Source organism: Anas platyrhynchos, chromosome 24, assembly GCF_047663525.1.
Source record: "Anas platyrhynchos isolate ZD024472 breed Pekin duck chromosome 24, IASCAAS_PekinDuck_T2T, whole genome shotgun sequence".
NCBI lineage: Eukaryota > Metazoa > Chordata > Aves > Anseriformes > Anatidae > Anas > Anas platyrhynchos.
In genome coordinates this window covers 4,384,086-4,409,525 of record NC_092610.1, presented here as the reverse complement: position 1 = coordinate 4,409,525, position 25,440 = coordinate 4,384,086, and the positions used below count along the sequence as shown (strand labels likewise).

The following is a 25,440-nucleotide window of genomic DNA, read 5'->3' as shown; positions in this document are numbered from 1 at the left end:
AGAGGGATCTGTAGGGTCGGGGACACGGGGATTGGGACACAGGAGGACTGGGGACCGATGGGGAAAGGGACACAGAGGGATGGGGACCTGCAGGGATGGGGAACCCATGGGGACAGGGACACGGGGGGATGGGGACACAGGTCTCAAGGAGGGGGTCCGTGTTTGTGGGTAATGGGGTCTTTGGGGCCGTGTCCGCGGGCCGTTCCGGGGGCTGCAGCCCCTCCGTTCCCCGGCAGAGGGCAGCGGGGGCGCGCCCCGTCGGTGCGCGCGCTCTGGGGCGCGTCGGGCACGCGCGCCCGGAGCCCCCGGGGTCCCCGGGGGAGGCGGCGCTGGGTGCGCGTGGGGGGGACACGCGGGGACACCGGGCACGGGGGGGGCACCTCGGTGTCTGCAGGAGGAGCCGGGATGGAAACAAAGCTGCAGGTGACAACCTGGGGACATGGGGACATGGCTGTAGCCCCCGTGTGTCCCCCCCCAGAAGGAGCCATCGGGGCAGTGCTGGCACCTGAGGGGACACCTCCCAGCCTGACACCCCCCTGCTGGGCTCGGGGTCACCGCTGTCCCCTGACACCGTGCCCCGGCCACCCTCAGCCTGGGGACATCCTGGGGACACCCCCCCTTGGACAATGTTTGTGTCCCAAATGGTTTCTGGGGACGGACACAGGGACACACGGACACAGGGACACAGGGACACAGACACAGGGACAGGGACACAGGGACACATGGACACGGTGACACACAGACACGGGGACACACAGACACGGGGACACACGGATGCAGGGACACATGGACAGGGACACAGGGACACAGACATGGGGTCACAGGGACACACGGACACATGGACACGGGGACACGGGGACACAGGGACACACGGACACGCGGTCACAGGGACCCAGGGACACACGGACACGGGGACACACGGACACACAGGTGCTGTCCCCACACCGCGGGGGCTGGCACCGAGCCCAGCACGGGGCCGGCTGCGGTGACGTCCCCAAACCGGTGCCGGGGGGGGGGGGGGTGGGACACGATGCCACCCCGCCACCCGTCACCTCTCGTGTAGAAAGTGAAGGTAGCGGGTCAGTGGAGGGGGGAAAAAGAAAAGAAAAGAAAAGCGGGGAGAAAGCAGGCGGCAGGTCGGCTTCCGGCACCTGGCCCGCAGCTGCGGCACCGCTCGGCTGGGGGGGGAAGGAGAGAGGGGGGGGGGACAGGGACAGGGGACAGGGACAGGGGACAGGGGACAGGGACGGGGGGCAGTGGCCTTCAGCCTCACCCCGCAGCATCCTCACCAAGGAGCCTGTCCACAGCTTCTGGTGGGGTCCGGGTGATGGATTGGGGGAAGTTGCCCAAATTTGGGGATTTTTCTGTTTTATTGTGTATTTCTCTTTTTTTTTTTATTATTATTGTTTTTATTTTGACAGCTGCTGGCAGCCGCCTCCACCAGGGGACCCCCCCCCAGGGCATGGGGGGCACCGGGTGTCCCGTCACCACCTGGCCCCAACGGGGAACCAGCCCTCGGGGGCTGCATGAGCTGGGTTTTGGGGAGGGGGCTGGGGTAGGGGGGGGCTTTGGGGTATGGGATATGCGGGGGGGGGGGACAAAGAGTCCCCCAAAGGGTCCCTATGGGGCTGCAGCTCCAGGAGAGGACGTGGCGGGGGGGGGGCCCTTCTTGCCCTGCCCCTCACCTGGCACCTGCTTGGGGCGGATGGAAACTGTGTCAGAGGAAGCGGGGGGGGGGCACACTCTGGGGAGGGGGGGGGAACCAGCTGGTCCCTGCGTCCTCACCCCCTTCATCCCCATCACTTCCCCACCCTCCGCCCCAAAAACCCCAATCCGTCCATCCCCAGACCCTTGTGCTGCCCCAAACCCCCTTGTGCCTCAGTTTCCCCACTCGGCCCGCGGGATGCTGCCCCCGGGGGGGGGCACTACAGGAAGGGGGTGTCCCCGGGGTCCCCTCCCTGTTCCTATTCTGGCACCCCGATCCCGGGGGGGGGCTGCTCCTGCCCCGTTCCGAGGCAGCGGGGCTGGGGGTGCCGGATGCGCACGGAGGTTGGGGCGGGGACGCGCGCCGGTACTCGAAGGGCTCTGCGAAAAAAAAAAAATAAAAAATAAAAAAATAAATAAAAAAAATTCGGGGCAGGTTCGAAAAGCGCCGAAACCGCGACAGGAAACCCAAATTGTACAAACGCAGATGCGAGTGGAAAAATGCTCTCGCGCTGGTGGCGCTGCCTTTCACCTCCGCTAAAAATAAAGCTGCCCCGTGCGGGCCGATGGGGCCGCGATAAAGGCGCCTTCCCCCCGAGTTTTTCCGTGGGGGACGGGGGCTGCAGCCGGGGGGGGGGGCATGGGATGGGGTTTGCCGTGGGGTTCGGCCCGTTTCGGGGTGGATCTGGGGGATTTGGGGTCGGTGGAAGCGGGGTCGGGAAGGGGGGAGAGGGTTTTGTCTTCTCCACAGGGTGATGCGAATTTTGGGTGGGCAGCGTGGGGTGGGGTGGGGGGGGGCCGGGTGTGATGAGCTGTAACGGTCTCCGGGGGTGGAACGAGGCAAAGCCACATCCTGCAGCACGGCGGGACCCGGGGGAGGAATTTTGGGGGGCTGAGAAACGGAGGGATGCGGGGGGGGGGACGCCAACAACGCCCCCACTCCCCCATAAGACCCCAAAACGCTGCCGGGCTGGGGAGTTGCTCCCCCGCCCTGTGCCTCAGTTTCCCCACTCGGGGCCAGAGCACCTCGACTTTTTGGGGTCCGGGGGGGGCGTGGGGGAGGCTGTACCCACTCGGGGTGCCCCCCCCCCCCCCAGCCCCAGGAGGATATCGTGGGAGGCTGGAGGCGCTTGGTGACACCCCGCTGGCAGCGGGATCGGGGCTGCTCCGAGGCACCCCATGGCCCCCCCACACCTGCACCCGACCCCGCTGCTCACACCTGCACCCCCCCCCTCCAAAATTTTGTGGGGTGGATGAGCAGGAGAAAAAGAAATGAGAAATCAGGGGGGGGTGGAGGGCAAGGCCGAATTTTGGGTGTGGTGGATGCAGTCTGGGGATGCTCTGAGCATCCTGGGGGGGGGCCGAAACACCCCAGGGATGCGGATGGGAGAGGGACATGGGGGGGGGGTTATGGGGTCAGGCCCAGGGTGGGCATTTTTTTTTTGGGGGGGGGGGGGGGGGAAACAGGGCCCCAGGGGTCTCCGGCCGGCCTTGGGGGGAGGCCGTGAGAACAGCGGCTGGGGCCGGGGGGGGGGGCAGTGCAGGAAGCGGCTGGGGGGGGGCGGCCGCTCCCGGCTCCCCCAGATGCGCCCGTGAGATAGGGCGGCAGGAAGCAGCTGCGGGGAATCCCGGCGCTGGGAACAGCCAACGCCGCCCGCCGAGGCCCTCCAGGGCTGCGGGAGCCCCCCAGTCCCCATGGAGCCCCCCCCCCCAGCTGGTGGCTACTGGGCAGACTGGTTGGGGCCACACAGCTTCCCCCCCACCCCAAAGGGAAGGCTGCGCTCCGCTCCCTGCCCTGGGATTTGTGCACAAAGTTAATTCCTCCCTGCGTTCACTCTGGTCCCTAATGATGACCCGTTGCTGCAGGCAATCAGGTCAGGCTCTCCTGGGGGGGGTGAGGAACCCCCTAATTTTGGGTCTCCTGAGGGATCAGGGATGGAGGAGCTTCTTCTGCCCCATCCCAGAGGTGCCCACCCCCCAGCAGCCCCGCAGGCCGTGCCTCAGTTTCCCCTGAGCTGGATTGAGACGAGGACGGATCCTTCCTGCTGGTGCCCCAGGGGAACCTGGCTGAGTGGGGGTGGCTTTGGCACCACCCCCCCCAAAATAATGGGGTGTCCCCATGCCGGAATAGGGCAGAGAGGGGAAACTGAGGCACGGCACGGGGACAGGGAGCAGCTCATCAGCCCAAACGGGCGCTGCTTGGGGGGGTTTTGGTGCTGGAGGAGGGGGATTTGGTCCCTTCGCCTTCTCGGTGCTCAGCTCAGGACCCTGCTCTGGACGGAGCCTCCCCAGAATGAGGGCAAAAAGGTGAAATCCAGCATTTTGGGCTGAGCCCCCAGGGGTCAGTCGCTGCTCACAAGTGAAGGCGAGAGGGAAGGCTGTGATTGCTGTGAGGGGGGGCACCAAAATCCCCTGGGGAGTCTGCCCCCCCAGCCAGCCCCAGGGACCCCCATGGCCTCTACGAGCTGCCCCCAGGCCCCTTTGGGATCTCAGCCCCCCCCTCCCCGGGGGTTTGCTCTGGAGGAGGTTGGGGAAACTGAGGCACGGAGGGGCTGGGCTGTGCCTGGCCGCAGGGGGGGACGCTCAGCGCCTGCCTCCAACACGGGGGGGGGACAAAAAGGGTCCCCGGGGCTAATCCCCTGCACAAACAGCGCTCGGGGAGGGCTGCGCATTCCCCGGGCCGAATCCAGTCTCCTAGTGACGGGACTGGGGGGGCTCACGGCCCCTTTTTGGGGTGCTGGGGGGGGTCCTTCATGTGGCTGAAATCCGGAGCGGGGCAGCGGTGCCCACCCCAAAGCCCCAGCCCCCATGGGAATGCTGGGCCCCCGCTCACTTTGGGGCATTTTGGGCCCCAGCGTGGCACCGGGCTGGATATGGCCCTCGGGACAAGGTGGGAAGGGGATTTTTTAGGGGTGCTTGGGGACTCCAGAATCCCTTTTGCCCCATAAGCATCCCGATGTGCCCCCCAGCAGCCCGCAGGGGCCGTGCCAGGTCGGCGCGGAGCATCCCCAAAACCCAAGGGATGGATGCGGCCGCATCGAGTGCCGCGGGGTCCCCCCCGAGCCCCCCAGCTGGAGGAGTGGGGCCGGTTACAAAGGGCCCCCGACGAGCGCAGGGAGCCGGGATTTATCCCCTGTCCTTGTCCTGAAAGTGGATCCAGATGACCACTGGGGAAGAGCCCTTCTTCCCTTTGTAGCTCACTTGGGCGTTTGCCACGTCTCCGTTCCTCCCCTCTCCCGGCCAAATCGTTTCCCCGGAGCCAGCGCTTCCAGGCAGCCTCCGGCTTCCAGAACTCGAGAAATTCCCCCAAAAATGCCGGCGAGCCCCAAAACAGCGGGGCCCCGCTCGCCGTCCCCGTAGCGGGGCAGCGGGGCCGGAGCTGGCCGTTTCCACGCCGCTTTGTGCGCCCCGCATCCTGCCACCTGTATGGCCTCATTTAGGGAGAAAAACACCGAAAATAATAGTAAAAAAAAAAAAAATGAAATGAGGATTTATTTATTTTAATTTTTTTTTGGGGGGGTGGTGAGTGTGGATCCGGAGCATGATCGCTCACAGGCCTCTGCTTGTGGAACTCCCCGAGTGTGGGGAAATTAGGGGCAAATTTAGAGGGGTTAATGACCCCGAAAAGGGGGTGGTGGGGGGCAGGGGGTGGGAGCGGGATGTGGGGTGACACTTGGGGGCTTTTTGGGGCCGTTTCGGGGCGCCGTGTTCACATGCAGGGGGTAAATCCCCGCTCCCGCCCGCCGCTCCTCGCCTCCGCCTCTTTTCCTTTTCTCTTTTTTTTTTTTTTCCCTTAATTTTTTCATTTTTTTTTTCTTTTAATAAAACACACAGTGTGGGCCCTTTTCAACATGAAATCATTGCACTCTGGAGCATTCCCGCTCCCTTTCCCTCCTCTCTCTCTCTTTCCCCCCCTCTCTTTTACCCCCCCCCTTCTCCCTTCCCTCCTTTTCCCCTTTCTCCGCGCCAAGAAATCCGCCTCCCCGGCCGCCGACACGACGCAGGACACCCCAACCGCTGCGGCGAGCCTGATCCCATAGACAAAAAAAATTAAAAAATTCATAATAAAATAAAAAATTGAACATCTCTGTGTCCCCGTTTGGGACGGGGAGCCACCGGGCAGCCAGGCCGGCCAACGTCCCCGCGCAACCATCTTGCTCGCGCGCTCGGGGCCGTGGCCATGGCGCGGGGAGGTTGCCTTGGCCACGCATCCCTGTGTGAATGCATGACGTGCACAGGGCTGGCGCCAGGCTGTCTGGGGCCGGGAGTTAGATCAACACAGCTGGAGGGCCCGGGCCACAGCTGGGCAAAGGCAGCGGGTCCCGCCGCCCCGGCCGGGCCTGTGGGAACGGCCGCCAACAAAACCCCCTGCAAACAAAAGCCCCCCGGCGCAGCCCTTTCAGCCCCCTGGGAAATGGGGGGCGGCGAGCGGGGAGCGGGCATGGGAACGGAGCGGGGACCCCTCGGCCGCCCGAGCGGGGCTTGGGAAGAGGGGCTGGGGCTGCCGAGTGCCGGGCTTCGGGGGGCTTTCCAGATTTTAGTTCATTTTACTTGGTTTTGCTTTATTTTATTTTACTTTTTTTTTTTTTTTTTTGCATTTTTTTCTTTTTTTTTTTTTCATTTTCTTTCATTTTTTTCACGTTATTTTTCATTTTACTGCATTTCATTTTATTCCATTTTATTATTTCATTTCATTATTTCATTTCATTTCGTTTCATTTCATATGATTTTATCTTATTTTATATTTATCTTATTTTATTTTATATTTATCTTATTTTATTTTATATTTATTTTATCTTATTTTATATTTATTTTATCTTATTTTTATTTTATCTTATTTCATTTTTATCTTATTTTATCTTATTTTATTTTATCTTACTTTACTTTATTTTATTTTATTTTATTTATTTTGTTTTATTTTATTTTTTAATCTTATTTTATTTTGTCCTATTTAATCTTATTTTTTTTACCCTATTTGATCTTATTTTTGGGGGGTGTCCCTCTTCTCCTCCCTGCTTGCCCCTGAGCAGACCGAGGAAGGGTTTGGGATCCCCCCGTGCCCGCTCCGTGCCCGGAGCTGATTTCCCAGGAAAAGTTTATGGGGAGGGTGAAAGGGGGGGGGGTAGGAAAAAAAGTTTTTAAATTTCAAAAAGACCCCTCAAAAAAAAAAAAAAAAAAGCTGCTGCTTTGAGAGTTTTGGGGTCTCCGAGGGGCTGGGGGGAGAAGCAGGGGGCTGCTGCCCCCCCCATTACCCCGCAGTGCAGCCCCCGGGGGGGGGTCGGAACGGGGGAAACAAAACCCAGCGCCACCGAACTGGGATTTGGGCAGATCTGGAATAAATTGCTGCTGTGGGCAGGCGTAATTTGCTCCAGGTGCCTCTGCCCCCCCCCTTGCCCCCCCCCACAAGAGCTGGGAGCCCCAGGCAAGCGGGGTCCCGGGGTGTCCCCCAACACGACGCCCCCTCCCTGCGCTCCCCCTGCAACCAAAACTTACGGAAATTCCCCCAAAACGCCCCAACGAGGATTTTTTTTTTTTGGGGGGGGGGGCATCGCCCCTTGCTTTCACCATCTGGGGGTCGCGGGCCCTTTGCCCCCCCCCGGACCCTCCGTGTGCCACCGCCACCCTCTGCAGTGACACCCACAGGGCCCGGCCACCCCGATGTCCCCACGGCTCGGGGCTTTTTGAACCGGCTGCATTTTGGGGTGGCTGAGGGGGGGGGGGCCGTGCTGGAATAACCCCCCCCGTGCCTATAAATCTCCGCTCCCCCCTCCAAAAAAAAAAAAAAAGGAAAAAAAAAAACCTCTCGCGGCCGCTCGCAGGAGCGCAGCGGCTGACCTAAATCTGGTTTCTCCATCGTAACCTCAGCTTTACCGCAATTAATTTTTTTCTGCTGGTCACAAGATAATTCCTGACGCCAGAAAGTCTGGAGGTCATATGAGAAGCGAATTGAGGAACAGGGCGGCACTAATTTCCTACGGGATCGCCCGGCAAAAAGCAAAAAAAAAAAAGGGAAGGGGGGGGGGAAATATCACCCACCCCAAAAAGCTGGAGGGGAAAATCCTCCGGGATGGGGGGCAAAGGGATAGGGGGGCAAAGGGGGGGGGAAATGGAGTTAGGGGGAGCCCCCCCCTCAAAAAAAAAATGGGGTGGTTTTGGGGTTTTGCCCTGTGGTGATGCTGTGGGGTGTGTGTGGGGGGGGACATGTGGGGACAGGGCCACCCTGGCCACCAAGGGTCACTCGTGGTGGGGGGGGGGTGGATTTTGGGGTGGGAGCGTGGTTCCTCGGGGTTCATTTGCATGCGTGGGAGGGGTCTGAGGGCTTGGTTTGCATAATTTGGGGGGGAGCCGGGGCCGGTTTGCATGAGGGGGGCGGGCCCAGAGGGGCGGCCCTATATAGCCCCGAGCCGGGCTGCCCCAGCCCCACTGCGCCAGCGAGGTCTGAGGGGTCGGGGGCTGAAGGAGCTGAGGGGCGAGGGGCTGAGAAGAGGGGATTTGAGGGGTGAGGGGCCAGGAGGTGAAGGGCCAGGAGGAGCTCGGAGGCCGCAGGGCTCGGAGGCCTCAGCCTCAGCCTCAGCCTCAGCCACCTCAGGTCCCGCAGCAGAACCTCAACGTCGTCCCTCCAAAAACCAACCAAAAAACCCCAAAAAGATGAAAGCCATCAGCCCCGTGAGGTCCGTCAGGAGCTGCTACGAGGCCGTGTGCTGCCTGTCGGAGCAGAGCTTGGCCATCGCCCGTGGCAGCAGCAACAAGAGCCCGGCGCTGGAGGAACCCATGAGCCTCCTGTACGACATGAACGACTGCTACTCCAAGCTGAGGGAGCTGGTGCCCGGCATCCCGCAGGGCACCAAGGTGAGCCAGGTGGAGATCCTCCAGCACGTCATCGACTACATCTTCGACCTGCAGATCGTGCTGGAGGAGGAGGCCAAGGGCCGCGACCCGTCCTCGGAGGCCACCCTGCTGTCCCTCAAGGTACGGGGTGGGCGCCGTGGGGCTGGGGGTGGTGGTGGTTGTGGTGGTGGTGGTGGTCCCATAAGGGTTATGGGGTTGGACTGACACGGGAAGGGGGGTGGTGGTGTTAAAGAGGGAGGGGTGGGTTTGGGGGGGCTGTGTCCTGCTGCCCCCGTGGCCCTGACCCCTGTCCCCGCTCTCCGCAGGCGGCCGAGCTGGCCTCCGAGCTCTGCTCCAAAGACGAGAGCGCCCTGTGCCACTAACGCCTCCTCCAGCAGGTGAGTGTGTCCCCCCCCCACAGCACCCCCAAACCCCCCCCGAGCATCCCCCCCGTCCCCCAAATCCCCCAAACCCACCCCTCACCTTCTCCCCCCACCCCATCCAACCCCGATCCCCCCGCACGGCGCTGCCCCCGCTCCCCTCATCCCCCCCCCCCGCCCCGCTCAAACCGATTTTATATAAAATTCTTATTTTTAATTCTTCTTCCTTTCTTTCTCTCCCCCCCCCCCCAGCAGTGCCAATTAGCAAACACGCAGCGAGTGTCGGTTCCTGATTCGTTATCGGCCGGAGGTAAATAGCAGCTTCCTGCGTGGCGCCAGGCTGTCTGCGACCTGCCGCGGCCCCCCCGGAGCCCCCCCCGGCCACCACGGGGGCCACCTGGCTGCACCCAAGCACCCTTGGGCTCCTCCATCGCCCGGAGACAAAAAAAAATTAAAAAAAAATATATAAAAAGACCCCAGGTGCATCGCCCCCCCTCAAAAAAAAAAAGACCCCAGGCAAGGGGAGAGGCGGCTGCCGCCCCCCCCTTGTCCTCCCCCCGCGACCAGGAGCTGCCTCCTCGGCGAGTTTTCGAGCGGCGATCCCAAAATCCCGGCTTCTTTTAGGACTTTTTTTCCAGCCCGCTTTATAAAACGAGACACTTTGTACCGATAGACTGGTGAAGACGCGGTGGTTGTCTGTATATTTTTGGATTATAGCGATCGAGCCCTGTTTCGAGGCGTTCAATAGGGGGATAGAGGTTTGGGGGGGGGGGAGGTTTGGGGAGGGGTGGGGGGGTCCTCGAATACGAACCAAACTCTCTGGGGCCACGGCCTCGTGTATTGTGGAGCTCTATACTAGAGTATAACGTTTGTACCTTTTGTGCAGGAAGGTGAGATTTCTGCGAACATGCCTTGTACTTGCTTTATAAACTTTTTATAAAAGTTACCGTTTTTACGTAATAAAGCTCGCCTCGTTCTCCGTGCTTCCCTTTGGGGGGGGGGGGGGGGTTGGAGGAAAAAAAAAAAAAACAAAAAAACCCTCGCTGCCATCGAGCTGCGATCGTAACTTCTAGGGTTACGGTAGGAATCTCATTAATTGTTTAATAGCTTTGAAATGTCAGCTCAGGTATGGGAGGAATTAACCCTAGGCTGCTGTCTCCCGGCGGAGGTGTCTGCCAGCTATTTTGGGTGCTGCTCTCCTTATCTGATAGGGAAGGTTTGAGGTGCCCCCCCCCCCCTTCATCCCCCCCCCAGCGCTGCCGAGCCCCGGGGAGCAGCGGGAGGTGTAGCCGGAGTGTTGGGGGGGGAGATGATTTTTCTAAAATTTTGCCCCCCCACACTTTGGGACAGCTCTGCTGGGGCTCAGCCCCATGCAAAGGGTGGCCCTGGGGGCTCTGTGACCCCCCCCCCCCCCACAGAGGAAGGGGTGCTAATGGGCTGCAGCTGCCCAGAGCCTTGCCCTTCCCTGGGGGGCGGCTGCTTTGTGCCCCCCTCCTTCTGTCCCGGTCCCTGGGGCAGCGATGTGGGGGCAGCGCCCTGGGGGAGGGCTGCCTGGAGCAGAAATGTGCCCCCCCCCCCCCAAATATGAGCCTTCTGGTTCCCCTCTGGCCCCAAAGCAGATGTGACCCAAGCCTTGGGCTGGCTCAGCTGCGGGGTGGCTGCAGCACAGCTGGGCCGGATCCTGCTCCCCGGGGGGGGCAACTGGCTGCTCAACCCCCCCCTGGCAGCACCATCACCTCTGCCCCCTGCTCCCGGGGTCAGGGGCACGGTGCTGGTGGCATTGGGGTGTCCCCAAATCTCCGCAGCCTCCAGGTGAGATAATTTGGGGGGGGAGGAGGAGGATGAGGAAGGCAGCGGGGGGGCTCGTGCGGATGTGCAAACCTCTCCCCATGAGCTGCATGTGCCCCCTGCCCCCCAGGAGCATCTCAGCCCCATGGGGTGATGTGGGGCCGTGGGTGTCTGGCCAAAAAACACCGCTGCCTTCCCTGGAAATGGGACGGGGACGGCTCCGCACCCGGCACCGACAGACATTGGGGTGCCCCAAATCACCTCTGGGACCACTGGGGGGGGGGGACTGGGGACCATCGGGGTGTCCCTCTGCCCTCTCGTCCCCACAGCTGGAGGCTCAGGACCTTGTTTCTGCTTGTGTGGCTGAAAAGGAACAATTATCCCACAGTGATGGTCGGTGAGACCCCAATGCCACAGCGGGGCCACCCGCACCCCCAGCCTGGGGGGGTTTAGGGGATCTCCTCCCCATGCCCCTTGTTGGGGACCGGGATTCCCGGGTTTGGCAGCACCGTGGGCTCGGTGCCAGCTCCTGGTGGCCGCATCCCATTGTGGCCACCCCATGGTTCCCAGACCCCCCGCAGTGGGGACAGCGTCGGGGACAACTCCCCTGCGTGCCACCGCCGCTGGGACCCCCCCACGCCGTCTCCCTTCACAGGGCTGTGGCGTGGCGCCGATGCTTTCCTTGGAAATCCTGATTTTTTTATTTTTTTTTTTTAAAAAAAGGGACAAAATCCTAAAAATAGCCCCCGCTGCTCCAGTGGGGCCGGGCCGGGCGTTACGGGGCAGCTTTCTCGCAACAACCCCCCCGCATCCCCCCGAAAACATCAGCCCCACTACAGCCGTACCGCTGCAACCCTCGGCCGGCTTTCATCTGGGGAACGAAAGGATGGGAAAAAAAAGGGGGAAAAAAAAAAATAATAATAATAATAAAAAAAAAAGTGGGGTGCTGCTGGGAAAGCGGCCCCGAGCGGGGTGCTGGTGCTGGTGGCGGTGGCTCTTGGCAGCCGGGAGTCTGATGCAATCGGCGGCGCGGTTCCCCACCTGTATTTGCCATTGTGTGCCCGGAGCTGTTTGCAGGTGTTTGCTGGCGCCGCGCTGTCTGAGCCGCACTTCCCTCCTCCTCCTCCCGCTGCCGGCCCGGCCAAGGCCTCCCGGCCCTCCGCCAACCTCCGCCGCGCTGGGACCCAGCACACGCACACGCGTGGCCTCGTGCGCGCCCGGGCTCGCTCGTGGAGCTTGCACACCCGTGGTGCTCGTGGTTGCGCGTGGCAGCGGGATCGTGGCACAGCCGTGCTTGGCCGCGTGCCGCCGTGCATGCACAGCCAGTGCGCACATGCGCTTTTGCATGCGCGTGCACATTTGTGCATGCTTGCACACGCGTGTGGTCATGCTTCCAGCCATGCAGACACACGGATGCGCTCCTGTGAGGGCACGCGCGTGTGCACACGCACGCTGGCACGGACACGTGTGCACCCCCCCCCGGCGCGGCAGCCACTCGCGTGCTGTGCTGGGACATCCGTGTGCGTGCACGGCGTGCACCAACACACACGCGCTGCTGCCGGGGTGCAGCTCACACGCGTGTGCACGCCCTCCGCAGCAGCACGTGCATGCACACCCATGCGTGCGTGCACAGCTCCCGTGAGCACATGCACGCTTGCACACACACACGTGCACGCACCCACCTACGCGTGCATGCACCCACACGCGTGTGCACACACGTGTGCACCCAGCAGGGACAGCCACACGCACAAAAGCCCCGTGCAGTGGTGGGGGGGTCTCAGGGCTCCTGCTCAGCCCCCCAGCAGCCCCCTCCCCTCCGACCCCCCCGGACCACCGAGCAGCCCCAGGCTCCCCAGGTGCAGCCCCCAAATTTGCCAGGACCCGGATCCGAGCTCCCCCCGTGCCTCAGTTTCCCCATCCGCACGGAAGGAAGGGGCAGCAGCTCCAGGAGGCAAACTGGGACAGGGGAGGGGCGCTGCTGGGGTAACTGGGAACGGCTGGCGGCGGTACTGGACCAGCCTGGCTCCGGGAGCACTGGCACGTGTCCCATGTCCCCTCTCTTTTCCCACCAGTGTCCCTCTGGTTTCAAACTGGAGCCAGACCAGTTTGGGGGACTGACTCCGCATTAACCCCTCCAGCTCTGCCAGCGCCCCCCATGGCTTCTCCGCTCAGCACCAGGAGGGTGAGGGGTGGGGGGGCTCTGCTGCCCCCCAGGATGTCCACGGGAGGGTTGGGGGACAATGGGGTCGGATCCGGCACGGGGCCACCAGGACCACCCCGACCTGTGGCCACCTGGACGTGGACACCAAGGCACAGCACGGTGAGGTGGGGAGGGGGCAGCAGGGGGGGCACGGCCACATCCACAGCCCAGCGGCTGCGGGGGGGGGCCCAGGCTCCCCACCAGGACATTTGGGACCACCGGGAACACATCTGCTGGTTGTCCCCAGGACACTGCCCGGCCTCCCCCTCATCAAGGTCACCCCCCGTCCCCAAGGTGGGGATGATCCTCGCTCATCAGGACCCCGAAGCCCCCCCAGAAGGTGAGCGTTGGCTGCCCCCCCCACCAGCCCCGCTGCCCCTTCCTCGCTTTTCCCTTTTCCCATCCCTTTCGGTGCCTCCGGGACGGGGTTGTGAAACCCCACAGCTCCATTTTTTTTGGGGGGGGGACACCCCAAAAAGCACCACGCATGGGGAGGGAGGCCCCACGCTCACATCTGTGGGGGGGCTTCATCCATAGCAGCCCCCGGAGAAGCCACGAGGGTTTCTGTTCTGCACCTGGGGGGCAGCCGGTGGCCGGGCGGTGGGGGCCACTCGCCCCCCGACCTCCTCCCCCTGTGTCCCCTGGGGTCCCTCGCCCAGCCGGGTGGTGCCGTGGGGGGGTCCGAGCTGTCCCAGCTGGCTCAGAGCCGTGAGCCGGGCTGGGGGCCTGCAGCACCTCACCCCCCCCGTGTCCCCCCGTCCCCCCGTGCCCCCTCCCGTCCCCGGGGGGGCCGCGCCGTGTTCCGCAGCTCGCTGCTGCCCCCCCCAGGAGCTGAGGAGGAAGAGCCGGGGCCGGCGGCGCTGCCAGGGCCGGGGGGGCTGCTCCGGGGCTGCTCCCCCCCCGCGGGGACCGACGGGGACACCCCGATGGCCCCTCCCCGTGTGTGGCAGCAGGGTGGCCACCAACCACCGGGCAGACGGGGGTCCTGTGGCCACCACCAGGCAGGGGTCTCGGTGGCCACCACCAACCATCAGACGGGGGTCCTGTGGCCACTGTCAACCATGGGCAGGGGTCCCCGTGGCCACCACCAGCCACCAGGTAGGGGGTCCACATGGCCACCATCAACCATCAGGCAGGTGGTCCCTGTGGCCAACATCAGCCATGGGCAGGGCGTCCCTGTGGCCACCATCAACCATTGGGAAGGGGTCCTATGGCCACCACCATCCCCTACACAGGGGTCCCCATGGCCACCACCAACCCCCAGGCAGGGGTCCCATGGCCACCATGAGCCACCAGGCAGGGGTCCTCGTGGCCACCACTAACCATGGGGCAGGGGTCCCCATGGCCACCACCAATCCCCAGGCAGGGGTCCTTGTGGCCACCAACAACAACCAGGCCAGGGTCCTCGTGGCCACCACTAACCATGGGGCAGGGGGTCCTGTGGCCACCACCAGCTATCAGACAGGGGTCCCATAGCCACCACCAACCATGGGCAGGGGTCCCCGTGGCCACTACCAACTACCAGGCAGGGGGTCCCTGTGGCCACCATAAGCCATGGGCAGGGGTCCCATGGCCACCACCAACCCCCAGGTAGGGGTCTTCGTGGCCACCAACAACAACCAGGCCAGGGTCCCGGTGGCCACCACCAGCCATCAGACAGGATGTCTCCTTTTTAGTCCTCCCCCAGCCCCAAAGCGGGAGAATTTGGACCAAATGAGTGCTTCCTACAAGCCCCATCGGTGGGCGGAGGGCGGGAGGCCAGAAGAGGATTCCCCCCCCCCCCACCTGCAGCCGGTGGGGGCCGAGGTCTGCACTTTGCTCCCGCTATCAGCAGGAAGGGCTGGGAGGCTCTGCAGGGCGCTCGTTTTTTTTTGGGGGGGGTTGGTAAGAAATTCCTCCCTGTGCCTGAGCTGCAGCCCCGAGAGTGGGGGCTTTGGGATTGGGGGGATCCAGCCACAATGGATTAAACTCGGGGTCTGTTTGGGGTGAAAACACAGAGATTTAGGATCCCGAGGCCAAATCTGCTGCTGCTCACTCCCTGTTGGAGCACTCACCCCCCCCCACACCCCCCCGCCTGCACAGTCCCTGCCCCTGTCCCGGTCTCAGTCCCAGTCCCACATCCCTGTCCCAGTTCCTATCCCAGTCCCAGTCCTAGTCCCCATCCCAGTTCCCAACCCAGTCTATCCCAGTTCCTATCCCAGTCCCAGTCTCAGTCCCATTCCCAGTCTATCCCAAACCCAGTCCCTGTCCCAGATTCAGTCCCCATCCCTGTCCCAGTCCCTGTCCCTGTCCCAGTCCCCATCCCAGTCTCAGTCCCCATCCCTGTCCCAGTCTCGGTCCCAGTCCCCATCTAAGTCCCAGTTCCTATCCCAGTCCCAATACCCATCCCAGTCTCCAACCCAGTCTCAGTCCCAATCCCAGTCCCATTCCCAGTCTATCCCAGTTCCTATCCCAGTCCCAGCCTCAGTCCCATTCCCAGTCTATCCCAATCCCAGTCCCTGTCCCACTCCCAGTCCCTGTCCCAGACCCCATCCCAGTTTGTCCCAGTCCCAGTCCCAGTCCCCATCTGTCCCAGTCCCAGTCCCAGTCCCCGTCTCTGTCCCAGTCCCAGTCCCAGTCCCAGTCCCCATCTGTCCCAGTCCACAGTCCCAGTCCCCATCTCTGTCCCAGTCCCCATCTCTGTCCCAGTCCCAGTCCCAGTCCCCAGCTGTCCCAGTCCCAGTCCGCAGTCCCAGTCCCAGTCCCAGTCCCCATCTGTCCCAGTCCCGGTCCCGGTCCCCGTCCCGGTCCCGGTCCCAGTCCCCGTCCCAGTCCCCGTCCCCGTCCCCGTCCCAGTCCCAGTCCACGCCTCTGCCCCAGTCCCAGTCCCAGTCCGTCCCAGTCCCCACCCGCCGATAACCCGAGCAGGTGGCGCCAAATAAGCCCCGCCCCCTCAATTTGCATACGAGGCCCCTCCCCCTCCCCGCCGCGCGGCTCCGCGGGCTGCCGGGGGCGGGGCGGCGGCGGCGGCAGCCAATCAGCGCGCGGCGTTTTCCGCGGGAAATCCGAATTTCGCGGCACGGGGTTTGGCGCTTAAAAAAAAAAAAAAAAAAAAAAAAAAAGGCCAAAAAAACCCGGGGAGAGAGAGGAGGAAAAGCAGCGGCCGGCACCGAGGGGGGGGGGGCACAACCGCGGGGGGGGGCACCGGGACGCGCCCCCTCCGGTCCCATCCGGGCCGAGCGAGGTGATTTTGGTGCCGAACGCGGCGATTTTGGGGCGAAACGCGGTGTTTTTAGGGCCGAGCGCGCCTTTTCCGCCTTCCTTTTTCCTGCCCCCCCCCCCCGCGCCTTTTTTTTTTTTTTTTAATTTTTTCTTTTATTTTTTTTCCGGGGTGTTTTAGGTCCGCGTCCGGCGGGTTCCCACGACCCCCCCCCCCAAAAAAAAAAATCAAAGCCGCCGGTGATGCCGTGACCCCCCCGCCCCGCGGAGCCGCTCGGTTCTCTTCCCCCCCCCCCCCCCAAATCCCTCCCCCGAGCCGGCTTCTCGGAAGGACTTTGCAATGCTGCGGCTGCCCCGGGGAGTGTCCCCAGCCCCGGGGGGGGGCGCGGCCCTCCCGCCCCCCCCTGCCCAGCGGCCCCCCAAAAAAACCGTGCCGGCCATGGGCTCCTCGGAGCGGGGGGGCTCCGCTTTGTGCAGCCCCCCCCTGCCCGCAGCCTGCTGCAGCCGGGGCTCCTCGCAGGGGGGGGGCTGCCTCTTCGCCACCCCCCAGAGCCCCCACCTCAGGACCCTCCGATCGGCCTCTGCGGGACGGTTGCCGGTAAGGTGTCTGCGCCCCCAACCCTGATTTATTTTATTTTTTTTTGGGGGGGGGGGTGGGATGGGAGGGGGGCAGGGGGGGAGCTGCCGGCCCGGTGCAAAGAGGGGACGCGGTGGGGAGCAAGGAGGGGAGGGGGGGCAATGCCAGGAGCCCCCCCCCCAGGTCGTGCAGCTCCTCTGGGGGTCCCCCTGCACCGCCGGGCCTTGTGGGGGGGGGGGGGGGGCAGGGCTCGGGCGTTTCTCAACTTCCCCGGCTGCCTCCCGCCTTCCTCTTTTCTCCCTTTTTCTGCTTTTTTTTTTAAAACATTTTTATTTATTTCCCCCCCACCCCACCCTCCCGCTCTGGGTTGCTGCCGTGACCCGTCCCGGGGGGGGGGGCACACGGGGCTGGGGCGTTGCAGCTCCGCTGCCCAAGCTTGGTTCCCCCGGGGTTTGCAGTGGTGTTTTTTTTTGGGGGGGGGGGCTCGATGTGAAACCATCCTCCTCCTCCTTGGGAGGAAGGAGCCGAGCTGGGAGCTGGTTTATTTTTATTTTTTGAGGGCTGTTTTATTTATTTTTATTTATTTATTTATTTATTTATTTATTTATTTATGGGGGGGGGTGCCGGTGACAGCCCCAATTTGGCCGTGTCACCCAGCAGTGACAGGCGCTGCGCTCGCACAACCCAAATGGGTCCCAAATGGGGAAACTGAGGCTGCCCCGTGCCCGGTATTGGGGCCCGCTTCTCCTGGGGGCCCCCCCCCCAAAAAAAAAAAAAATCTGCCCGGTCCCGCTGGCAGCTGGGGCTGGCATTTAATTCCTGCCGGCCCCGGGCGTGCGTCCAGCCCTCACTGTGCTCCTCTGTTCTCCCCGGTGCTGGAGCCATCCCAGACCCCGCTCGCTCCCATCAGCGTCCCCATTTATTGGGTTGTCCCCCCTTCCCCGGGCACTGATGCCTGGTGCCAGCTGGGGACGGCGCTGCGGTGGGGGCAGAGTTTTTATTTTTATTTTATTTTATTTATTTATTTATTTATTGCTGTCCTCCCCACCCATGTGGGTCTGTCCTGGCTGCTGCCTTCTGCACGGCCCCATCCCGGGGGGGGGGCTATGGGGCCACCTGTCCCCTCCCCGGCTTTGGGAGCTGCTTCTGGCCGCCTTTGTCTCCGCACAGCGTGGGATGCTGGGGGTGATTATATTCAGAGACACTCAGCGCCCCCCCTTCCCATAAAACACCCCAAATCCCCCCAAACGCAGCGCCTGCGTCGTCGCAGGGCTTTTTGGGGTCTCTTTGGCATCGCCACCCCTGCTCGGTGCTGTGCCCGGGGGATACTCGGGGTGCTCCTTGCCCATGTCCCCCCACCCTGTACAACTCTGGGGGGGGCTCACGTGGTGCTGGGGGCACCTCACTCTGTGCTAGGGGGTCCTGGTCTGTCCCAGTGCTGGCTGTGGGGTGCGCATTGAGGTGGAGACCCCGCTCCTGGGGACCCCACTCCTGGGGACCCCGCTCCTGGGGACCCTGCTTTTGGGGACCCCGCTGCGGTGGCTCGTGGCCCCGTTGGCTCGTGGCCCTGGTGGCTCGGGCACGCTCCCGAGCAGCAGCTTTGTGTGCAGAGCCGGGGCCAGCAGATAAGGAGCCTCCTCCCCGCTCCCACCTGCCCGCGGGACTCGTGCCATACAAGCAGGGACACTCGCCCCAGCTGCCTCGTATGGCCGTAGCCAGGAGCCCCCCCCGGGTTGTCCCGTGTCCCCTTGCGGGAAGGCAAGCCGGGTGTTCCCCTGTGACCCCAAAAGACCCCAGGTTTCCCTCGGTGTCTGCTTTGGGGTCCCCAGAATTGGCAAACGCCTCTCCCCCCATTTCGGAGCTGTGTCAGCCGGGGCTGATCCCACCCCGCCGTTGGCCATATGGGATCCCTGTAGGGTCTCTGTAGGGCTGCCAAGGAGCCTCGGGGAGGAGGGGGGGGTCCCGGCCCTCCCCACCCCCTCCGTGCTGGGGAAAAGGGGTTCAGAGTCCGCTGTGGGTTCGGTGCGGGCGGGCAGGGCAAGGCAGTGCAAAGAGCAGCTGGGGCGGGGGGGGGGGGTGGCAGCACCGTGAGCAGCGCCCTTTCCCCTCGGGGGGGGCACCGAACCCCTCGGCAGCCCCCCAGCTTTACTGGGGGGTTTCCCTGACCCGCCCCGATCCCACAGCCACCCAGCGGAGGGGTGACTTTGGGGTGCTGCAGGTGGGCATGGGGGTGCCCTGTGGGCCCCCACCCCACTGCCAGGGCTCCTTTTGGCTCCGTGCCCCCCCCTCTTCAGCTTCTCTCATTTGGGAACATCCCTTCCCTGCTCCGTGCAGGATTTGGGGTTTTTGGAGAGGTCGGAGATGCCCCAAGACCCTCGGAGGGGTTGCAGTACCCCATGGTGCTGCCGTCCCCATCCCGGACCCGATCCTTCCCAGCCCCCCATCCTGCAGCCGGGGGCTGACCCCCCCCCCCCCTCCCCAAAATCTGGCTTTAGCTGGGGGCTCTGCAAAAAAAAAAAACACCCCCCATATCCCAAAGGGCAAGGAGGGCGGCATCCCATGGCCAGACCCAGCACCCTTGGCACCACCACATCCCAAAAACAGAATTGGGACCTTGGGGTGCCCCGTGCCCCCCCAGCCGGGCGCATCGTGCCCCCCCTTTACCCCCCCCTTTTACTTTGGGTGCTGCTTTTCCCACGCCCTGGGGAGCGTGGGGGGGTGGCGGGGCTGGCTCCAAGGGGGGGGGCCCTGGGTGTGTGTGTGTGTTTTTGGGGGGGTGGCGGTGACGGGCAGAGCCCGGGCAAGCCCGGGGAAGGCAGCGGCGCTGTTGAAACCCAGCGTTGGCAGGAGGAGCGCCCGCGGCCCCCGGGGGGAGAGGTTGCTCTGATGCTTGGGCTGGGCGCTGGGTGTAGCCCCTGGCGCCGGGGCTGTTGGCAGGAGGAGCTGGCGGGGGGCCCGGACCCCCCCTTTTTTTTTTAATCCCCCCCCCCAAGACCTCAGGCTCCTGCTGGCGCTTCCTTTCCCACCCCCAGCACCGTATCGGGGCGCTGCGGTGCCCCCTCCCCAAGCAGGGGTGGGTTGGGGGTGGTGTTGGGGGGGTCCCGCAGTGTCCCCCAGGGTGGGGGGCTCGGGGTTTGGCCGCCTGCTCTGGTTCTTTCCGTCCTGTCCCCCCCCCGTTGGGGTCTGGCTGTGCCTGGCTCAGCTGTCGTGTGCCTAATCCTGCCCGGCTGGGGGGGGGGCGGCAGCTGGGACGCAGGAGGGGACCCCCTTGTCCTTTGTCCTTGGTGGCCGTGTCCCAACCTTGGCCGGAACCCCCCCCCCCCAGCTGCAGGAGGGGTCCAAGTTGTCCCCCCCCTCCCAGCTCGGCTCCGTGCCTCAGTTTCCCCACTGCTCCAGGAGGGGGGGAGCAGCCGAAGCCCCGCACTTGGTGACGGGGACACGCGGGTGGCCACGGTTGGGGGTGTCCAGGGGGGGGTCAGGGTTTGGGTTCCAGCAGGAGGGGGGCCCTGGATGTCCCCCCCCTCCCCGTTCCCATCCCAAATCTCGCTGGCAGCCGCTCGGGGTCTGCTGTGGGGCAGGCGTTTCCCATGCGCTCCCCGTTCCCCATTGGGGTGCTCGGGGGCAGAGCCGGGGATTGGGGCAAACCTGCTCGGGTGGGGGGGGTGCGGGGGAGGCAGCGAATTCCCACAGGAGCTCGGGAGGGCCCTGGCTCCCTGGGGGGGCGGAAAACAGCCCCCGGCGCCTCTCCTGCCCCTCCCCACAAAGCTGGGTGCACTCCCCGGGGAGCCGGAGCTGTGCCGAGCAGCCACGGGGACCCCGCTGCCATGAGGGACGTGCTGGGGGGGGCCCTGTGGGACAGCCCGGCCTGGGAGCAGGTATGGGATTGGGGGGGGGTGGGGGACTCTGGGGGGAGTGGGGAGGCACCGGGGGGGGGGCACTGGGGGGCTGCTTTCTGCTGCTGAGCCAAATTTTATTCCCCCCCCCCTCTCCAGGGAAAGTCCTCGTGGTTGTGTGTAGGGATGGGAGGGTGGGGGGGGGTCCTTGTGCGCATTGCTGGGGGGGGGGGCGAGTTGCTGACACCCCCAGCTCTGCTCTGCCCCCCCCCCTCTGCTTCCTGGGGTCCCAAAGTGATGCTGGAGGTTGGGGGGGGTCCCTTGGGGGTTACACCAAGGAGCTGCTTGGCAGGGTGTCCCCTCCCCAAGGACCCCAAGGACCCCATGGACCCCCCCCCTCCATTGCCCCCCCCACTTTGCTCCAGCTGGGTGCAGGTGGCTGGGGGCACCCATGGGTGGCGGCGGGGTCCCCTGTGCTGCCCGTACCTGTGGCGGGGTGGTGGTGCTGGGGAGCAGCCCCGTGCCCCTCAGACCACCCGGGGGGGGTCTGGGGGGGGGGCAGGATCCATTCTTGCCGCCCCCCCCCAGCAGTTGTGGGTGCCGGCACCTCCCGTTCCCAGGGCTCGGCCCCCGGAGCCGTGCCAGCAGCTGGGGGCGAGGGGAAAAGGGGAAATCCCTGCGGCTTCCCCGGGCAGGAAGCAATCGGGGGGGTGGGAGTGTGGGGGGGGTCCGGCCCCCCCACCCCAACCATCCCTGGTGGCCCCATCACCTGCACCGGGGTGCCGAGCGGGAGCGCTTCCCATAAGGGGTGTTGGTGGTGTCCGGTGAGGGGTCCCAGGGCTCCACGATGCTCCGGGGGGGGGCTCGGGGGGGAGCCCGGTCCTGCCCCCCCAGTGTGGGTTTTTCTCTCCTGCTCCAGGCCAAGCGGAAGCTGGACCTGGAGGGCCTGGACTTCCGCACGCCCAAGGGGAAGGGCAGGACCCTGGCGCAGCTCCCCAGCCCCAGGAGTAAGTTGGGGTGCCGAGGGGGGGGGACACCCCCGTTTCTCAGGGCTATGTGGGTGGAAAACCCCAGGGGGATGGGGTGGCGGGATGGGGACGCAGATCTGGGCTCTTTCTTGGGTATTTTTCCACCAGTTTGGGGAATCCACCAAGTTTATCGACCCCAGCGTGGCCAGCGCCGTGCCGCCTCCACCCCACGCTAAGGAAATAATGGGGGGGGGGGTTCTCTGCTTTCCCCGCAGCCCCCAAATCCCCCGGGGAGAAGACGCGCTACGACACCTCGCTGGGGCTGCTGACCAAGAAATTCATCCACCTGCTGAGCGAGTCGGCCGACGGCGTGCTGGACCTCAACCGCGCCGCCGAGGTGCTGGGGGTGCAGAAGCGCCGCATCTACGACATCACCAACGTGCTGGAGGGCATCCAGCTCATCCGCAAGAAGTCCAAGAACAACATCCAGTGGATGTAGGCGACGCTCCGGTCGGGGTTTTTGGGGAGGGGGGCGGTTTGGGGGACGGGGGTCCTCACCTCTCCGCCTCTCCGCCCGCAGGGGGACGGGGATCTTCGAGGACGCGGCGCTGGCGGCCAAGCAGCAGGCGCTGCGGGGGGAGCTGGCCGAGCTGGCCAAGGGCGAGCGGGCGCTGGAGCAGCTCCTGCACGACTGCGCCCTGCAGCTCCGGCAGCTGACGGACCACGAGGACAACCAGAGATATCCTTAACCGGGGGGATTTGTGGCTGCGGGGGGCTGGGGGACCCCCTCCGAGTCCCATTTTCTTCCTTCTTTTTCCCCGCGTGGCTCTCCCACGTGTCCTTGGGGGTCTTTGGCTCTCCCACGTGTCCCTGGGGGTCTTTGCCTGGTGGCAGCGTTGTGCGATGGGGAATTGGGGTCGTCCCGCTCGTGGTCCTGCTTTTTTTTTTTTTTTCCTATACCCCCTCCCTGCCCACGCTGGCGTACGTCACCTACCAGGACCTCCGCACCATCAGCAGCTTCCAGGAGCAGACGGTGATCGCCGTCAAGGCTCCCCCCGAGACCAGGCTGGAGGTGCCGGACTTCAGCGAGGTGTGTGTGGGGCCGGGAGCTGTCCCCCCAGCAGTGGGGTCGGTGCCGGGATGCTGCCGTGCCCACCCCGTGCCCCACGGTGCCATCTGGGGCATCTCACGGGTGCAGCCCAGCATTGCCCCGAGAGCTTTTGGGGTGTCTCCGTGGGGCTGTTTGACCCCAAGCAGGTCCTTTAGGGGTGGTGGGTGTGGGGTGGTGCCCTGCTGGGACCTCACACAGTTTGGGGGCAGCGGGGTGGGCTCTGGGTGCCCCCCTGGGTGCCCCCTGAGCCCTGTTCTGCCCCGCCAGGACAACCTGCAGCTCCACCTGAAGAGCACCAACGGCCCCATCGAGGTGTACCTGTGCCCCGAGGAGATCCCGGAGGACAGCCCCACCAAGCAGCACGACGTCCCCCCCGCCACCACCACTCCCCCCCCGCAGGACAGCAGCACCCACCCCTCCCTACAAAACAACCCCGAGCCCCCCGGCGCATCCCCGCAGCCCCTCCACGGGCACCGTGCCCCATCCTTGTCCCCGTCCCTGCCCCTCTCCAGCCCGGGGGGGCCCGGCTCCCTGCTGGAGGTGGGGACGGGGCTGCTGGGCTCCCCCCAGCACCTCCTGCAGCAGACGGAGGACCAGCTGCCCTGCGCCCCCTCCTACCTGGACTCGGGTCCCTTCGTCACCTTCTCGCCCCCCCTGGAGCAGGACGACTACCTCTGGGGGCTGGAGGACGGCGAGGGCGTCAGCGACCTCTTCGAGGCGTATGACCTGGGGGAGCTGCTGAAGAACTGAGCCTCTGCTTCCCCGATGCCACCCCCCTTTTGCCTGCTGTCCCCCCCCCCGTGCCTGTCCCCAAGGTGGGTGGGATGGAGAGCGCAGCGCCCTGCGTGGCTCTGCCTTGGTTGGGGGTTTGGGGGTCCCAGGGCCGTGCTCCTCTCCGTCACCATCACGGCTTGAGGGCTGCTGGCAGACCTGGGGGGGGCTTTGTGTGCATGGCATGGGGTTAGGGACACCCCAGCCCCCCCAGGCAGCACAGAAACCCCTGCCCAGAAGGGGCTTTGCTGGGTGTGGGGTCACATTTTGGGGCTTGCTCCCCAGTCCGACTGGTGCTTCGGGGTGGTGGCTGCTGGTTTGGGTATTACGGGGCACGGTGCAGCTCTCCTGGGGTTTGAGCCGATGGATGGAACGCCACCGAGGTGGTGCTTCCCCCCCCCCAGAGCTGAAATATCCTTAAAAACTATTAGCCAAGATGAAATCACCTCTTGTTAAAGAGGGGAGGGCGCCGAGCCTCTTAAACCAGCAGGCAGCAAACTGGGCAGGGAGCATCCCCTCTCCTGCCTGTGCCGGCTCCCTGAGAGCTGTCGGTGCTGGGGGGGGGTCTGAACTGGAGCTTAATGGGCAGGAGGTGGTGGTGACTGGGATGGGGGGGTGCTGGGAGCAGGGTGGGGGGGTTGGTGTGGCTGTGCCAGCGGCAGAGCCAGGTGCGCCGCGGACCCCTTGGTCCTTCCCAGCTGTGCCCCACAGAGAAACCCAAGCTTTTCCCTAATTGTACCGCTTTCCCCTTCCTCGCTGGGGGGCGCGGAGGCCTGGCCCCCTCTCCCCATGCTGGGATCAACCTGGAGCCGATTCCCTGCCCTGATTTTTCCCCTGGGGGCCGGGCGCTGGGGCTGGATGCGGCCACTTGGGTTTGTGCTCCCCACGGCCTCATCCCGCAGCAAGGATGCGCCAGGGGGGGAAATCCTGCCCTGACCCCATCCCCTTGGGAACTTCGGGCAGAGTTCCTCCCTCCAGGCTTCTTCTCCTGCCCTTGTAAATTGTACCTTAATTATTGCACTGTATTTATACGGGACCCACCTTCGGCACGGCGCTGCCGAGGGTTTCTTTGGCGTGTCGGGTGTTTAAGCGAGTGTATTTAAGGCGTCCTTCCTCGAGTTCGCTCTCCTGCAGTTTGGCTTGGACGTGGTGTGGGTGAGGATGTGTTTTGGTGTGAAAAAAAAAAAAACTCGTGGCACTTGGTGTTTTCTGCTCGGGAGGGGATGAAATGAAATAAAACTTGGGAGTCAGAGGGGTTTGGTTTCCTCGAAGCGAAGCGGCGCTGCCTGCAGTGTTTGGAGGGGAGGGAGGGGGTTTTTTGGGGGAAAAAAAAAGTCTGGGTTTAGGATTTCTGGCAGGTCAGCCTGCTCCGAGGTGGGTGGATGGAGAAGGGGGCTGAGATGAAGCCGTGATCTGAGCAAAGCAGCGAGCGTGGGACAAGCACTGGGGTCGGGATGCGCTTTAGGGGGCAGCTTTGGGGGCTGTGGGGCTGTCCCCATGGAGGGTCCTGCCCCGGGATTGCTGGGCTGTGACCTGGTGCTGCCCACGGTGCTGGGGACACGGTGACACCCCGAGGAGGGTGGGTGGCACCGGGTCCTGTCCCCATCCCCGAGGGGTTGCGCGTCCCGGAGCCGCCGGCGGTGTCGCAGCCGTGCGCCCCCCCCCCCCCCCAATGCCTGGCAGTCCCCGGGCCGGCCAGGAGGTGGCAGGGCCACCCCAAAAAAGGGGCTGTGGGGTTTTAGGGGGGGGCTCCCAAACCTGGCCCACGCTGCTCTAAGTCCCTGCCCTGGGCTGGCCCCCCCCGTACCCTAAGGATGTGGGTGGATGGTGGGGGGGTCCCAGCCAGGACCCCTTGGGAGCCCCCCAAATTCCTCCTGTTCCCCTGCAGCGCAGCAGTCCCACCGGGGTCACAGCCTTGTGCCTGCCAGATGGGGGCTGAGGGGGGTGTGTGGTGCCCCCCCATCCTATAAACACCTTCACCCCTGTAGCAGGGCCCCACACACCCCATCCTGGCCAGCTGCTGGCCCAGGGTTTGGGGGGTGGGGGGGGTTCTTTACTGGGTTTTCTTTAATGTTGTCACCG

The 25,440-nt window shown here is 64.2% G+C and overlaps 2 protein-coding genes across 4 annotated transcripts; both read left to right on the top strand.

Annotated features, from left to right (window-relative positions):
- Window positions 1-8,121: 8,121 nt before the first annotated feature.
- ID3 (inhibitor of DNA binding 3) lies at window positions 8,122-9,409 on the top strand. 2 transcript variants are annotated; one of them, XM_072027444.1, is made up of 3 exons: window positions 8,122-8,673; window positions 8,859-8,930; window positions 9,168-9,409. In XM_072027444.1, the coding sequence occupies exons 1-2, from the start codon at window positions 8,353-8,355 to the stop codon at window positions 8,913-8,915; spliced, it is 378 nt and encodes a 125-aa protein (XP_071883545.1). In that variant the 5' UTR covers window positions 8,122-8,352; the 3' UTR covers window positions 8,916-8,930; window positions 9,168-9,409. The 2 variants fall into 2 exon arrangements, with proteins under 2 accessions (XP_071883545.1, XP_027299760.2); XM_027443959.3 differs by having other exon boundaries at window positions 8,123-8,673; window positions 9,165-9,407.
- Window positions 9,410-16,416: 7,007 nt separating this feature from the next.
- E2F2 (E2F transcription factor 2) lies at window positions 16,417-24,610 on the top strand. 2 transcript variants are annotated; one of them, XM_038167398.2, is made up of 6 exons: window positions 16,417-16,696; window positions 21,428-21,515; window positions 21,752-21,971; window positions 22,057-22,215; window positions 22,452-22,566; window positions 22,855-24,610. In XM_038167398.2, the coding sequence occupies exons 1-6, from the start codon at window positions 16,439-16,441 to the stop codon at window positions 23,335-23,337; spliced, it is 1,323 nt and encodes a 440-aa protein (XP_038023326.1). In that variant the 5' UTR covers window positions 16,417-16,438; the 3' UTR covers window positions 23,338-24,610. The 2 variants fall into 2 exon arrangements, with proteins under 2 accessions (XP_038023326.1, XP_027299767.3); XM_027443966.3 differs by lacking the exon at window positions 16,417-16,696 and adding an exon at window positions 20,335-20,550.
- Window positions 24,611-25,440: the final 830 nt, after the last annotated feature.

What these genes read in the sequence shown, in the direction of transcription:
- ID3 (XM_072027444.1), top strand. Translation starts at nt 8,353, where the DNA reads ATGAAAGCCATCAGCCCCGTGAGGTCCGTCAGGAGCTGCTACGAGGCC. An exon ending in CCACCCTGCTGTCCCTCAAG is followed by an intron (nt 8,674 to 8,858) that starts GTACGGGGTGGG and finishes CGCTCTCCGCAG; the next exon opens with GCGGCCGAGCTGGCCTCCGA.
- E2F2 (XM_038167398.2), top strand. Translation starts at nt 16,439, where the DNA reads ATGCTGCGGCTGCCCCGGGGAGTGTCCCCAGCCCCGGGGGGGGGCGCG. An exon ending in GCAGCTCCCCAGCCCCAGGA is followed by an intron (nt 21,516 to 21,751) that starts GTAAGTTGGGGT and finishes CTTTCCCCGCAG; the next exon opens with CCCCCAAATCCCCCGGGGAG. An exon ending in AGGTGCCGGACTTCAGCGAG is followed by an intron (nt 22,567 to 22,854) that starts GTGTGTGTGGGG and finishes CTGCCCCGCCAG; the next exon opens with GACAACCTGCAGCTCCACCT.